The 16,002-nt window shown below is 37.3% G+C and overlaps 1 protein-coding gene across 2 annotated transcripts in view; it reads left to right on the top strand.

Moving 5' to 3' along the window:
* The first annotated feature begins 351 nt into the window (after positions 1 to 351).
* Afg1l (AFG1 like ATPase) overlaps positions 352 to 16,002 on the top strand; it is a 210,262-nt gene continuing 194,611 nt past the window's right edge. For both annotated transcript variants that reach the window (XM_076859874.1, XM_076859873.1), the window contains exon 1: positions 352 to 672. In XM_076859874.1, coding sequence (XP_076715989.1) covers positions 534 to 672 — 139 coding nt within the window. In that variant the 5' untranslated portion in view covers positions 352 to 533. The remainder of the gene's footprint in view (positions 673 to 16,002) is intronic.

Below are 16,002 nucleotides of genomic sequence, written 5' to 3'. Positions count from 1 at the left end.
TATTCAGGTGCACACCCATTGTCTTCCTGTAATTCTTCTTAGTGTCTTCCTTTTCATACAACTGAGATAAGATCTGGCTTTCTCCCGTACTTCAAACTTCTTGCCTTCTTTAGCTCTAGTCCCTGTTCTTGAAGGACCCATTAGCCCACTCCCTACCTACATGTTATTTACACGCGCTCCCTTAAGTGAAGGCTCAGGGATGTTGCTAGACATTATCACTCCTTCTCAAGGATTCCAGGACTTGGCGCTCCCCTACAGCCGGCTCCTCCCTGAGGGAGGAGCTCCCCACCCATCTCCGCACCCCGCCCGGGCGCACTGCATGCTGGGAGCCGTAGTCTCCCTCGGCCTAGCCCGGAAACACTGAAGGGCACGGGAGTCCAGGCCGCTCTTCCGACCTGGAGGGCACGTTCCTTAGCTGCTCTCTTTCGTTCGTTCAGGCGGAGCTTCCCCGAGCACAGCCGAGTTTGACTGTGTCGGTCTCTCTTCTGAATTTCAATAAAGTTTTCCTCTTCCTCCCTTGTACGGAGCTCAAGATGGCGGCCTCCTGGTCGCCCTTGGTTACCCTGCACTCCTTAGCGCGGAGCCGGCTGAGCGGGAGATGTGTTGGGTGCGGGGCCTGGGCCGCCGCTCTTGTTCCTCCCGCCACCGCCCCAGGGAAGCCCCTTTGTAAAGGTCAGTGATTGTGCCTTGAGCAGGCCAAGCCGGCTTTGCATATCATTGGAGAATCCACTGGGGTCACCCTCCTTCCCAGATCTCCCCAGGCGCCTCCTGGTTTTCAAGGTTTTTCTGAACCGAGGGGTCTCCCGAGAGGAGTTTGTTTCTTTTGCCCTTTCATACACCGCCCCCGTACTCGTCCTTAAAGGAGCTCCGAGCGATGTGGAAACTGGCTAGTGACTTTCACTTTAAGGGTCAGAGGTCAATCCGTAGTTGTGCCTTCTAGACGTTGGAAAGCTGAGACCTGATGAGTCCAGGTGCGGGAGTGCCTGGCTCCGAGGGATTTGAGTGCGGGGTGGGTGTCAGGCAGGGCACTGAGCATAGGATTGGGAGTCGCGCATCGACACCAGCAGACCTTGCTGGGGGATTCTGGGAACGCAGGACTAGAAGCTTTCTCAGATTGAGGGATCCACTCTTGGTGTTTTCAAGCCTCAGTGGAATATATATATTTTTTTGTCACCAGACTTTCATCATTCATTGTTGTTTATGCATACGTTATGAATGAATGTATGTTTTGAGTAACCAAGCCCACAAGAATGCAAATTTTCCTGCCTTATTCACATACACTACTGCAGAAAGGCAAGGAGCTTCGTGTAATTTTTTCCTCAACTGTGATTGGCACCTCATGGGTAGATATGATTATCTAATGAATGGTAAAATTACTGTCTCCCCATTCACATACTTATGTTTTCTCTTTTCTCATCTCCAAGTAGGCCCCTTATATACCTTAATCAATTAATATGCTTTCATCAATTATATACTTTAAGTGCAGTGATGTAGGCCTGTAATCCCAGTGATTTGGGAGACAGAGGCAGGAGAATTGCAAATTTGAGGCAAGCCAGGGCAATTTAGTGAGACTTTCAAAATAAGTAAATAGTAATAACAGACTGGGGATGTAACTCAGTGGTAGAGCACCAATGGCTTCTCATTGGTTAAAAATGTAATGATCTTGACCAGTGCAGTCGAAACTAATACTAAAACTCATTTAGTAAGTCACCTTAGTCTTGTTTTTTTTCATGCAAAGATCAGTTTAATGCACTTAATATATAATGAAATATTTTGGTAGTATAAATTCTGTATCATAAATTTTATTTTTAGGATAGTCAATAGGGCTGGGGTATAGCTCCGTGATAGAGTACATGTGTAACATATAGAGGCCCTGGGTTGGATCCTCAGCACTTGCAAAAATAAAATAATAAACTAAATGGACAAGAATAGTCAATAAAAGCAAATGGTACAAAATTAAAAATTTATAAGGAGAAATATGATAAAATGTAAGATTGTATCTTAGCAGTTTACTTTTCCTCCTTAGAGGGATCCTCTAAGAACTAGTTTCTTATGTATTCTCCCAGAGGCATTCAATGTATGCACAAGCATATATGTATATGAATATATATATATATATATATATATATATATATATATATATATAAAAAGTTGAAGTAGTAGGGCTGGGGACATAGCTCAGTTGGTAGAGTGCTTGCCTCCCAAGCACAAGGCCCCAGGACCACCACCAAAAAAAAAGAAAAAGTTGAAGTAGTAACATGACTCATGTTGTATACAACCAGAGATATGAAAAATTGTGCTATGTATGTGTAATATGAATTGAAATGCATTCTGCTGTCATATATATAACAAATTTAAAAAATAAATTAAAAAAAGTTGAAGTAACATACAAAACTGTTCAGTAGATAGCACAGCTAATTTTTAAATTTTATATATCATGGAGATCATTCATATCAATAAGTATAAAACTGCTTCATTTTTCAAATTGTTAAAATCGTATTCTGTGTATGTACCACAATTTTGTGAAAATCGAGATTTAAGGAATATCATTATAACATGTATGATTTGCTGAATGCTTATTCTGTGTCACTCAGTATACTAAGTGCTCTTCATATACATAATCCTCTTTAACACTCATTATCCTCATTTTAGGAATCATGAATCAAAGTTGTGAAAGTTACATGGCAGTAAGTGGCAGAATTTGTGGGGTTAAAGAAAAGACCATACTTGAATTTACATCTGACCCTTAAATCCATGTTCTTAATCTATACTCAATACTGTATACTCAATTCAGCCTGCTTCTGGGAATTGAGATTTGATGAAAATGTAGTTAATATAGACACTGATTTAATTCTAACTAAAAATATTCATTCCTCCTCTTTAAAAGAAAAATTTAAGTTGAAGGAAAAAAAAATTTTTTTGATACTGGCTATTGAACCCAGTGCTCTTTATCAATTAGCTACATCCCCAAACCTTTTTATTTTGAGATGGGGTCTCACCAAATTGCAGAGGTTGGCCAGGAACTTGCAATCTTCCTGCCTCAGCCTCCGGAGTCACTGGGATACTGTCATGTGCCACTGTGGCCAGCTTTAAATTGAAATTTTATTCAGTATTTAGAATCTGACTTACAAATTTGTTTTCTGTTCCTTTTTTGATCCCCCCCACTTTTTTTTTTTTAATATTCCTATTTTGTCTCCATTTTTTTAATCTTTTGAAGTGTACTACTTAGTGCAGTGTAATGTGAGTGAAGCATTGGTTTAAACAAAAGCAAATAGGTAAAGGAATAGCTTCCCCCCCGCCCACCCCAGCAAAGTATTAGTGGTGAACCCTCTATGACTTTACCCCTGAGCTACACCCCCAGCCCTTTTTGAGACAGGTTCTCAATAAATTGACCGAGAACTTGCATCCTGTTGTCTCAGCCTCTGGAGTTGCTGGGATTACAGTGCCCAGCCAGAAAGACATATTCTTAACTGTTTTTCCTCTCTCATCTTACTTTAAAACCAGCCCTGGTGCTAAGACATTTTGTAAATGGGAGCTATGAAAAGTCTGTAGATCTTTTTTTTTTTTTTAATATTTATTTTTTAGTTTTAGGTGGACACAATATCTTTATTTTATTTTTATGTGGTGCTGAGAATCGAACCCAGTGCCTCACGCATGCCAGGTGAGCGCTCTACCACTTGAGCCACATCCCCAACCAAGTCTATGGATCTTAAAGTCCAAATCACCTACTTGACCAACATAGCTTTAGGTTTCTTAGGAAGTACAACGTTATAAATTCCATTTTGGGATATGTATATTTCCATTAGATATATTTCCACCACTTGAGCCACATCCCCAGCGCTATTGTTTGTATTCTTAATAGCTGCTACTCTGACTAGAGTGAGAGGAAATCTTAGAGTAGTTTTGATTTGTTTGAATTTCTCTAACTGCTAGAAATGTTGAACATTTTTTCACATATTTGTTGATTGATTGTATATCCTCTTCTGAGAAGTGTTCAGTTCCTTGGCCTATTTATTTATTTTTTATTTTTTAAAATAGTTATTATATTTTTAGGTGTAGATGGACACAACACAATGCCTTTATTTTTAAGTGGTGCTGAGGATTGAACCGGGTCCTGCCTGTGCCAGGCAAGTGCTCTACTGCTGAGCCACAATACCAGCCCCCGCTTGGCCCATTTATTGATTGGGTTATTTATTTTGGGGGAGGTTAAGGTTTTTGAGTGCTTTATGTATTCTAGAGATTGGTTTTTTATCTTATGTGCTTGTGGTAAAAATTTGCTCCCATTCTGTAGGCTCTCTATTCACCTCACAGATTGTTTCTTTTGCAGAGAAGAAGCTTTTTAGTTCGAATCCATCCTATTTATTGATTTTTGATTTTAGTTCTTGTGCTATAGGAGACTTATTAAGGAAGTTGGGGTCTAATCCAACATGATGGAGATTTGGGCTTACTTTTTCTTCCATTAGGCGCAAGATATCTGGTTTAATTCCTAGGTCCTTGATCCACTTTGAGTTGAGTTTTGTGTATAGTGAGAGATACAGGTTTAATTTCATTTTGTTACCTGTGGATTTTCAGTTTTCCCAGCATCATTTGTTGAAGAGGCTATCTTTTCTCCAACATATGTTTTTGGTACGTTCCTGTTATTCCTAGTTTTTCTAGTGTTTTGAACATGAAGAGGGGTGCTATATTTTGTCAAATGCTTTTTTGGCATCTATTGAGATGATCGTATGATTCTTATCTTTAAATATATTGATGTATTGAATTACATTTATTGATTTCTGGATGTTGAACCAACCTTTTATCCCTGGGACGAATCCCACTTGATCGTGGTACACTATGTTTTTGATTTGTATTTGATTTTCCAGAATTTTATTGAGAATTTTTGCATCTGTGTTTATTAGAGATATTGATCTGAAATTTTCTTTCTTTGATGTATTTTTGTCTGGTTTTGGAACCAGGGAGTTATTGGCCTCATAGGATGAGTTTGGAAGTGTTCCCTCTTTTTCTATTTCATGAAATAATTTGAGGAGTATTGGTATTGGTTCTTATTTGAAGGTCTTGTAGAACTCAGCTGTGTATTCATCTGGGCTTTTCTTGGTAGGCTTCTGATGGCATCTTCTATTTCATTTCTTGAAATTGATCTGTTTAACTTGTGTATATTATCCTGATTCAGTTTGGGCATATCATATACCTCTATAAATTTTTCAATGCCCTTGATATTTTTCTATTTATTAAGAGTACAAATTTTCAAAATAATTTCTAATTATCTTCTGTATTTCTGTAGTGTCCATCGTGATGTTTTCTTTTTCATCACAGATATTAGTTTCTCTCTTCTTCTCTACATTAGCATGGCTAAGGGTTTATCAATTTTACTTATTTTTCAAAGAACCAACTTTTCGTTTTGTCAATTTTTTCAATTGTCTCTTTTGTTTCAATTTTATTGATTTCAGCTCTAATTTTGATTATTTCCTGCCTTCTACTGCTTTTGGTGTTGATTTGTTCTTCTTTTTTAAGGCTTTGAGATATAATGTTAGGTCATTTATTTGTTGACTTTTTCTTCTTTGAAGGAATGAACTCCATGCAGTGAACTTTACTCTTAGAACTACCTTCATAGTGTCCCAGATATTTTGAAATGTTGTATATGTGCTCTCTAAGAATTTTTAAATCTCCTCTTTGATGTTTTTTGTAACCCATTGTTCATTCAATAGCATATTATTTAGTCTCCGCGAGTTTGGAGTAGCTTCTATTTTTTATTTTATCGTTGTTTTCTAATTTCATTCCATTATGATCTGATAGAATGCAGGGTACTATCTCCACTTTTTTGTATTTGCTAAGAGTTGCTTTGTGGCATAATATATGGCCTATTTTAGAGAATGATCCATGTACTGCTGAGAAGAAAGTGTTATTCACTCATTATTGGATGAAATAGTCCCTATATGTCTGTTAAGTCTAAGTTATTGATTGTATTATTGAGTTCTATAGCTTCTTTGTTTAGCTTTTGTTTGGAAGATCTATCCAGTGGTGAAAGAGGTGTGTGAAAGTAACCCAGAATTATTGTGTTATGGTCTGTTTGACTCTTGAACTTCAGAAGAGTTTGTTTTATGTACAAAGATACTCCATTGTTTGGGCCATATATATTTATAATTGTTATGTCTTGTTGATGTATGATTCTCTTGAGCAATATGAAATGTCCTTTTTTATCCCTTTTGAGTAACTTTGGCTTGGAGTCTACTTTATTTGCTATGAGGATGAAAACCCCTGCTTGTTTTCACAGTCTATGTGAGTGGTATGTTTTTTCCCAACCTTTCACCTTCAGTCTGAGGATGTCTTTTCCCAACCTTTCGTATGTTTTATATACAACCTTTTCTTTGTTTTGTTTTGAATGGATCTTTTCCTATGTGTCTGTGCCTTTTGATTGGTGATTTTAGGCCATTAACATTCAGGGTTATTATTGAGACATGATTTGTTTTCCTGGTCATTTTTGGTATTTAACTTGATTTGTTTTCTCTTTTGATTGGTTTTTCCTTCAGTGTAATAACTCCCTTAGCTGATTTTCATTGTTGTTTTTCATTTTCTCTTCATGGAATATTTTGCAGAAGATGTTCTGTACGTAGTGCAGGCTTTCTAGTTGTAAATTCTTTTAACTTTTGTTTATCATGAAAAGTTTTTATTTTGTCATAAAATCTAAAGCTTAATTTTTCAGGATATAAGATTCTTGGTGGACATCCGTTTTTTTTTTTCAGAGCTTGGTATATTTTGTTCCAGGATCTTCTAGCTTTCAGGGTCTGGGTTGAAAAAGCTACAGATATCCGAATTGGTTTTCCCCTATATGTAATCTGATTCCTTTCTCTTGTGGCTTTTAAAATTCTCTCCTTATTTTGTATGCTAGGCATTTTTATTATAACATGTCTTGGTGTGGATCTGTTATGATTTTGTACATTTGGTGTCCTGTAAACCTCTTGTATTTGATTTTTCAATTCATTCTTTATGTTTGGAAATTTTTCTGATATTATTTCATTGAATAGATTGTTCATTCCTTTGGTTTGGAATGCTATGCCTTCCTCTATCCCAATAATTTTTAAATTTATTATGTTTATGTTATCCCATAATTCTTGAATGTTCTGTTCATGGTTTCTTACCATCTTATTTTCAAGATTATATATTTTGTCTTCAATTTGAGGTCCTGTTTTCCAAGAATCCATGGCCAGCACAGCAGAAGAAATGACAGAGAAGGATTTCAGGATGTACATAATTAAAATGTTCTGTGAATTAAAGGATGATATAAGAAAGCAAATACAGGCAACAAAAGATCATTTTGATAAAAAGCTATATGAGCAAATATAGGAAGCTAAAGATTATTTCAATAAAGATATAGAGATTCTAAAAAAAAAAAATCAAACAGAAATCCTTTAAATGAAGGAAACAATAAGCCAAATGAAAAACTCAACAGAAACTATCACCAACAGATTAGTTATGTACATCCTGAACTCCTTCTCTGTCGTTTCTTTTGCTGTGCTAACCATAGATTCTAATAATGTAGTTTCTTGTTTTGTTTGGGGGACTTTCTTCCCTTGTTTTTTCATATTGTTCATGTATCTTCCCTTCCAGCACTGTGGACCCAAGGTGTTACAGTTTTTGCCCTATAGGCCTATAATGTCCCTGCAGGGTTCCAATACCTCTCCTTTTAAGGGGGAGAACAATATTAACATATCCCAATACAAACAATATACAACCTTAAATCAAATAGCTGCTATTAAGACATTTATAGTTTTGTCACAATATACAGAAATGGTGAGTTCAATTATTATCTACAATATAAACAGTAGGTTTGCAAAAGGATCTACAGTTTCTGATGGTGGACAAAGGATTGGGGTAAGGTGTAGGATGAGATGTTGAGGGGGTAGGAGGTGAGGATATAGAATTATTAGATTTTAGAAAGTATGAAAGAGGAATCTAAAGAAGTTGGTTAGTAACATGAGTAGAGAGAGAAGGTGATTTTGGGGAGACAAGTGGGAAGACAATAGAGTAGAAAAACAAACTAATATGAAGAAAATTTAAAAATGTAAAAATAGAAGATAATAGAATATACAACTGTAATATACTATTCAGACATTCTAGTCCTCAGTAGCATAATTCATGAAAAGCACTTGGTTTCACAAATGTTGGGGATGTGAGGGTGGGAGAAGATAGAGAGAAAAAAAAATCTCGAAGGAAGATACAAGGATTGTTTTTGTAGGAGATCAGTTATCTTTCCTGCTTGCCTTCTCATCCAATAGGTGGAGTTGTCTGTTGTTTGCTGGTATCTCCACCCTCGGGATGGTGAAGGTTATTAGAGTGGTCTTGGGGGCAGAGCTCCTGGAGGTGGGGTATAGCACTTACGGGTCCCTGATGGGAAACTGCACCCCAAGGATTTCCTTGGGGGCCTGCTTATGTGATGTGGGTGCCTGATCTTATGTCCTTATATCCCCTGTAAACCTCACAATTCCTGGTCTCTAATTTAGTCTGTAAACTATATCTTACCCCCTCCCTTTCCACTTCCCATTCAAGAATGTTTCTCTCCAGAGGTATTGTGGACTGTGCTCTGGGGGCTGTGCATTTGCTACGGAGAGCTGTTTGGTACTGGGTAGTTTAGGGCCAGGTTTTGTGAGCTATGGACTGTCCGTATAGCTGAAAGCACTGTGCTGGGTTAGCGGCTGCCCGGGAGAAGGGGGAGTTGGGACCAAAAGGTACCTTGATATTGCTTCTAAGCCCTAGCCGGTGTCCCAAGTGGGGGGTTGCCCCACCTAAAGATGGCGATGAAGGTGTCTCAAGATGGAGGCAGCTGCTTTTAGTGATGGGGTGTTGGGTTGGATGGGGCTGGGTGGTGGTGTTGGGCTGTGTATTCAGAGATGCAGCTCTGTGGCATACAGTGTTGTGGCTGTCAGTAACTCTGGGCCCTTGTGCAGTGTCCCCATGTGCAGGCTACCACATGTAGGGGACTTTGGCAGTGGTTGCACTGTCCCAAGATGGAGGCAACCGGAGGAGCCCCATGTTGGTAGATCAGGGGTCCACAGAGGCATGGTGGCCAGAGTTCCTGCATGTGGGCAGCTGCAGCCAGGATTCCTGAGTGCGTGGGTGGCCAGGAGTCCTGTGTAGGTGCTGATGATGGTGTTCTGTGGGCACCCAGAGGTCCTGTGTGGGCGAGTGGCCAGGAGTCCTGCGCTGACGCTGAGGTCTAGAGGCCTGTGTGGGCACAGAGGCTGTGATTCCTGCACAGGAGCAACTGCCGGAGTCCTCTAATCACTCGTAGAGAAACAGTCATGGAGCAACACAGAATGTAGCCTCCCTCTAGCCTGCCATCTTGGGTCCTCTAGATGAATACCTTTATGTGAAACTTATTTCAACTTTCTTGGATTTCTGTTAACATTTATTATCATATTAGAAAAGAGTGTTCATGTCTACTTCTGCAACTGATAAACTTCATGATGATGGAGTGTTTTTAAAAAGATTATTATTATTTTAAGCCTAGCATAGTTTATTGCATATGTGTTGCTAGAGCATTTGTCTAGTGTGTACAAGATCCTGGGTTCAATTCTCAGCACCACACATAAATCTACAAAAAGTAAAAAGGGACATAGGCATAGCTAGTACTAGCCTAGTACTAGCCTCCAAATATAGTTCTGGGGTGAAGGGAGGGACGTTGCAGCAGGGTGAGTCCAGTGATGGAACTGATAAAACTTCAGAGATCCCAAATGGATTATTGATCTACTGTAGACTGATATTGTTTTATAGTATTTTAAGGGCTTCAGGCTTCATTTTCTTTGTTTAAGGTAAATATTGCTATTTAAATAGGATGTGACTATTTTTTGGATTTGCTCTTCTAAAAAGACTCACAGAAATAATAGATGTCAGTAATATACTCTGTAAATTTTCTGACACAAAAAACATTTAACTTTTTTAATGTATCCAAATCTTGTTTTCCTATGCTACTGACATTTTTCTTTGACCTATAACTAAGATTTGTCCCAAACTATTTTTTTTTAATTCTACGCTTTACCACTGAGTTCCACCCCAGCCCTTTTACTTTTTATTTTTTATTTTTTTATTTTGAGACAGTGTCTTGCTAAATTGCCAAAGCTGCCCTCTAACTTGCAAACCCCCATCTCAGCCTCCTGATTTGATGGAATTATAGTCACATGCCACCACACTCAGCTCCTGCAGTAGTGGTGGAAATGGGCTGGCTATGGAACAAAGGCTCAGGAAAATAGAGCAATGAAAAAAACCACAGAACACAGGAAATATTTTTTAGAAAATCGGGGCAGGACTGGCTAGCCATTCACATGGATCAAGCTTCCACACTAAAAAGCAAAATGGAGCCCATGCTTGTTTAATTTATATCGGGGAACATTAAAAGTTTTCCATAGAATGTTCCTTGCCAGAAAAGGTAGAAGCTGGGCTGTTCAGTTTCCAACGGGTTACACCTATCTCTGGAGCTACTGAGGGATCTTCCTAGTAGAGTGGAGATAACGATTATGTGCCTTGGGCAATCTATAGCATGGGGGAGGCAAGGATAGTTTCCAAGGAAAAAACTAAATTTCCCTGGCTTTGATACCGAATGTAGACCCTCAAGTAATTCATGGGTGTCTTCCTACATTCAGCTCTCCAGAATCTCTTTGATAACCTACTTTCACTGTCCTGATTGTCCATTCTTACATCTTCTCTTTATCATTTCCATCCCAGCATGTCCTCTGTTCATACTCTTGACCTAGTACCAGTTCTCAAGAAGTTTTTGTTTTTCTAATTATTATTATTATTATTATTATTATTATTATTATTAGCAGTACTAGAGATCGAATCCAAGGGCACTCTGCCACTGAGCTACACCAGCCTTATTTATTTATGTATTGCTGGCCTTGATTGTGTCAATCCTCCTGTCTCAGCCTCCGTGAGTTGCTGGGATTACAGTTGTATAAATAAATAAACCAATGCCAGCTTGGTTTATTTATTTATTTTTATTTTTTGTTTTTTGAGAAGAGGACCTAGCTACACTACCCAGGCTGGTGTTGAAGTAGTGATTCTCCCCACTTAGCATCAAGAATAGCTAGGACTATTAAAGACATGCTTTACTGTGCCCAGCCAATTTTCAACAAATTTTAAAGCCTGAATATGCAATTCACAGTTTTTTGATTCTTCTTTTAAAAAAATGTTTTTAAGCTGAACATATTTATGAGGTAATTCAATATGTGTATACAATGTGAAAATGATCAAGTCAAGATAATTAGCAATTTTGTCTACTTAAGCATTGATCATTCTTTGTGTTGGGGACTTTCAGACTCTTCCAGTTTACCCAGCAGCGGGAAGGCAGGGTGATCACAAGTTCAAAGCCAGCTTCAGTAACTTAGAAGCCCTAAACAACTCAGCAAGACCCTGTCTCTAAATAAGATATAAAAAAGGGCTGGGGATGTGGCTCAGTGGTTAAGCACTCTTGGGTTCTATCCCTGGTACCAACCAACCAAACAAAAACAATTCTTCTAGTTTATTATATATATATATATATATATAGCACAACAGGGTAACTATCATTTACAATATATATATCACTATATATATAGTGATAGTTACATATATATTATATATAATATATATAGTTATATATTATATATAATATAACAACTTATGTCTCCTATCTGTATTTTGATACCCATCATCCAGCTGCCTTCTGTCCCCCGTCCTCTCTCCCTTTCTTAACTGGTGTGATACCTGTTCTTAACTTCTATGAAATCAACTTTTTTAGCTTCCACATATGAATGAGAACATGCCATATTTGTCTTTCTCTGCCTAGTTTATTTCACTTAACCTAATGTCCTCTAGCTCTGTCCATGAACATGTAAATTTTTTTCTTTTAGATGGGTGTCTTCTATATTGCTAATACTAGCCCAGAACTTTTGGGTTTAAGTGATCCTCCTGCCTCAGTCTCCTGAGTTCTGTGACTGCAAATGCCTACCCCAATGGCCGGTAAACATGTAATTCTTAGCAGTATTTCTTTCGTAGGTTTGTAATACAATTTATATTTTAAATGTAATTTCAGTAGATTCCATTTAAAAATATTTATTTATAAATGGGTGAGCATATATAAACTAAAATAAACATAACAAATACATCAGTTATTTATCTTTATGAAAGAAAATAGATTCTTAGATCTCATTATTAAATAGTGTATGAGCAGGGTGAGTATTAAGGAGTTACTCAGTATGCTGGGCCATGTCTATAATTACTTCAAAATAGCTTTATTCAGATTTTTAGGCAGTATTTTACTGATTTGTTATCATGGAATTTAAAGTACTATTTTTTTTCTTTTGTAAAGTTATACACATTGGCATATTTAAGATTAGCTAGCTTCCTCAGGAAAGAATGATAACCAGGAAGCATTTAGTTTTAATTTTCATAATTTTTCTATTTAAATCAAAGCACCCTTTTTAAAGCCCCTAAATCAGTCTTTTATAAATAAAGTAAATCATCTTGTGATGCATTCCTTGATGATGGCTTATGTTGTTTTTCTAAAGAAAGAGTTTAATTAAGATTTGATTTTCTTCTATTCTGCACTTGGTTTATTCATCACAGAATCAAACAGGTCTTTAATGCCACTTATCAAGTCTTGACTTTTTGGGTCATTGATGACCACTTCAGTTTTAAAAAAAAGCCTGGGGATATTTATCTTTTGGGTATGATTAGAGTATAATAAAGCATAAATAGACTGCTTATGACCTCAGCATGTGTTTCTGCCATTGTAGGAGAACATTTCTGGTCAGTGGCTACTGTTTATGGTTTGATAAAATCAACACAAATGTACAAATAACTCATGAATAATTGTGAACACAGTATTTGAATGAATGTTTAATAAATATGCATTAAAAATCTAATTACAGTAATGAAGTTTACAGCTGAAATTTTAATCCAGCCCTTTAGAAATATTAAATGTGCTTTTCCTGATTGTGCATTTTTCTCACAGCAGTTGGGTAAACATTTTAAACTAGAAATCTAAATTCCTTATATAGTTTTGATTTCATTTAACTAAGCATGTGTTCTCTTTGACAACAGTCTTTCTTTTTGTGAAGAAGGGAAGTTTTCTTTATTCCATAGGTGTTATTTTGGAGAATTTTGATCAGTTCTGTTTTAGGCCTGGTGAACATATGGGATTCCAGCTGACTACTAAAATACGTCCTGAAAAGATTATAGGTTGTGATTTTGGTTTCATTTTGTTATGCTGAATTAATCTTTTAAATTTTTGTTTACATTTCCTCATCTGTGGAATGGGATCTTTATCTTAACTCTGCATTCCTTGCTGATGGTTTTTGAGGCTCAAATAGGTTATTACATGAGAAAATCCTTTGAAAAGTGTAAGAAATGTTACATACATGTGCAACTATGTTAAGAATAATTGAAGTATTAATACTGACATGCCAGAGGCAGTGGATTTCAGTCAGTAAGTAGAAATGAAATGAATTCAATTCTATATAGAAATAAACTAATGCCATGATGTGCGACCACAGGCCGAACACAATGGGGCCAATCAGTAATGGACTGAAACCTCCAAAACGGAAAAACCTCTTATCTCTATAATTTAAAAAAAAAAAAAAAACTCAGTTAATATTGTTGTAGTAATGGAAAGCTGATTACCATAGTTAAACAATGTGAGTTAGACTCATATTTTAGTTCTGGAGAGTGTTTTACTTATATTAACAATGGTAAAGGGCTCTGCCTGATTTCAGTGCTTTGAAATTTAGAAAATGTAGTTTTTATTTTTCTAAGATTGTACAGAGCACTTTTTTAGATAACCATGGTGGATTTTGTTCTCTTTGACTACCACCTTTTCTCTGGATTCTCTGAATACCTAGAGGTCTTAGAAATTAAGAAATTATGAATTGCTGCTTTCATCATTTCAAAGAAAGCTGCTAAAATTTCACATATAGTATGTAAGCAAATCACTAAGGTGTAGGTTATCTTCATTTAGGTTCTGTTTTTTTTTTTTTTTTTGGTGTCACCAGGGATTGAACCCAGGGCCTTGTGCATGCTACGCAAGCACTCTACCAACTGAGCTATACCCCTAGCTCCCTATCCGCTCTTACTATCTTCATTTAGTAAGCATGGATACTGTCCCCCCCGCCCCCACCTTGTAGTACTAAGGATTGGACTTGGGGGCACTATACCCTGAGCTACTTTCCCAGTCTTTATTATTTCTGATTTTGAGATGGAGACTTGCTAAATTGCCGAGGTTGTCCTTGAACTTGTGATCCCTATGTATCAGCTTCCCAAATTTCTAGGATTACAGGCATGAGCCACTATGCCTGGCTAGAAACCTGTTTTAAAAAGTAATTCAAGAAAGGCAGCAGAATACAACAGACACCAGAATGGCAATATGTAAATCAATGGTTGTGCAACTGATGTGATTCTGCAATCTGTATATGGGGTAAAAATGGGAGTTCATATCCCACTTGAATCAAAGTGTGAAATATGATATATCAAGAACTATGTAATGTTTTGAACAACCTACAATAAAAATTAATTAAAAAAAAGTAATTCAAGTAGTTATAAATTGTTTTCTACACTACAAAACATAAAGATAACATTTTATAGAAGCTGCCTTTGGATGGTGCACACCTGTAATCCCAGTGGGAGACACTGAGGCAGGAGCATCTCAAGTTCAAGGCCCAACCTGTGCAATTTAGGAAGATCCTCAGCAACTTAGGAGACCCTGTTTCAAAATTTAAAAAAAACTAAAAGGACTGGAGGTTCAGTGGTAAGGTGTCTCAGGATTTAACCCTAGTACCAAAACAACAACGACAATAGGATAACATTTCATAGAATTGTAGAGTATTAAAACTGAAGTGGACTTTGTGTCATGGAGTCTATGATGGTTTGGATCCTTTTTGAGAGGTCATACACTTTCAGGTGGGGCCTCTTTAGGTCCCTAGGGAGTGCCCTTGAAGAACATTGTGGGACCATAGTCTATTCCTTTTCCTGGCCATTAGGTTAACAGCTTTGCTCCACCAAATACTCTTGCCATGATGTGCTACCACAGGCCCAACACAATGGGACCAATCAGTAATGGACTGAAACCTCTTATCTCTATAATTTTTTTAATCTCAGTTAATATTGTTGCAGTAATGGAAAGCTGATTATATGTAGTCAAACAATGAGAGTTAGACATGTAGTTTCTATCTTTTTTTTTAAAGAGAGAGAAACAGAGATCAGAGGATGGAAGGAGAATTTGAGGTACACATTTTCTCTAGCTCACTTCCCGCCAAGCTGAAGTTTTTTTTTTTAATTTTTTTAGTTGTATATGGACACAACTTCCTTCTTTTTCTTTCTCTCTTTCTTTCTCTCTCTCTTTCTTTCTCTCTTTCTCTTTCTCTCTTTCTCTTTTTTCTTTCTCTCTTTCTCTCTTTCTCTTCTCTTTCTCTCTTTCTCTCTTTCTCTCTCTCTCTCTCTCTCTCTCTCTTTCTCTCTCTCTTCCTCCCTCCCTCCCTCCCTTCCTTCCTTCCTTCCTTCTTTTCTTTCTGGTGCTGAGGATTGAACTTAAACTTAGTGCTTCACTGCATGTGAGGCAAGTCCTCAACCACTGAGCTACAACCCCAGTCCTCTACTGTTTTTTTTGAGGTCTCCTACCCAGTTTTGGATAGCCCTAATTTAAGGAAACCTTTTTTTTTTTTTTTTTTTTTTTTTTTGTACTAGGTATTGTACCCAGGGAACTTAGCCACTGAGCCACATCCCTAGTCCCCTTTTTAAATTTTTTATTTTGAGACAGGATCTCACTAAGTTGCTTAGGACCCTGCTAAATTGCTGAGGCTGCTCCTGCCTTAGCTTCCCCAGTTATGTAATCACAGGCAGTGCACCATTATGCCCAGTGAGAAAGCTATTTAAGTATGTCGAAATGTAAGCCTTTCAGTAACATCTTTCCATTCATCTTAACTCTTTCCTCAAGCATGACAATATAACTCTAGTCCTGATTACTGATTCCATGTTAGA

Source organism: Callospermophilus lateralis, chromosome 6 (genome assembly GCF_048772815.1).
Source record: "Callospermophilus lateralis isolate mCalLat2 chromosome 6, mCalLat2.hap1, whole genome shotgun sequence".
Lineage (NCBI taxonomy): Eukaryota > Metazoa > Chordata > Mammalia > Rodentia > Sciuridae > Callospermophilus > Callospermophilus lateralis.
The sequence above is the reverse complement of the archived record's forward strand: the minus strand, read 5'-3'. Positions and strand labels throughout refer to the sequence as shown.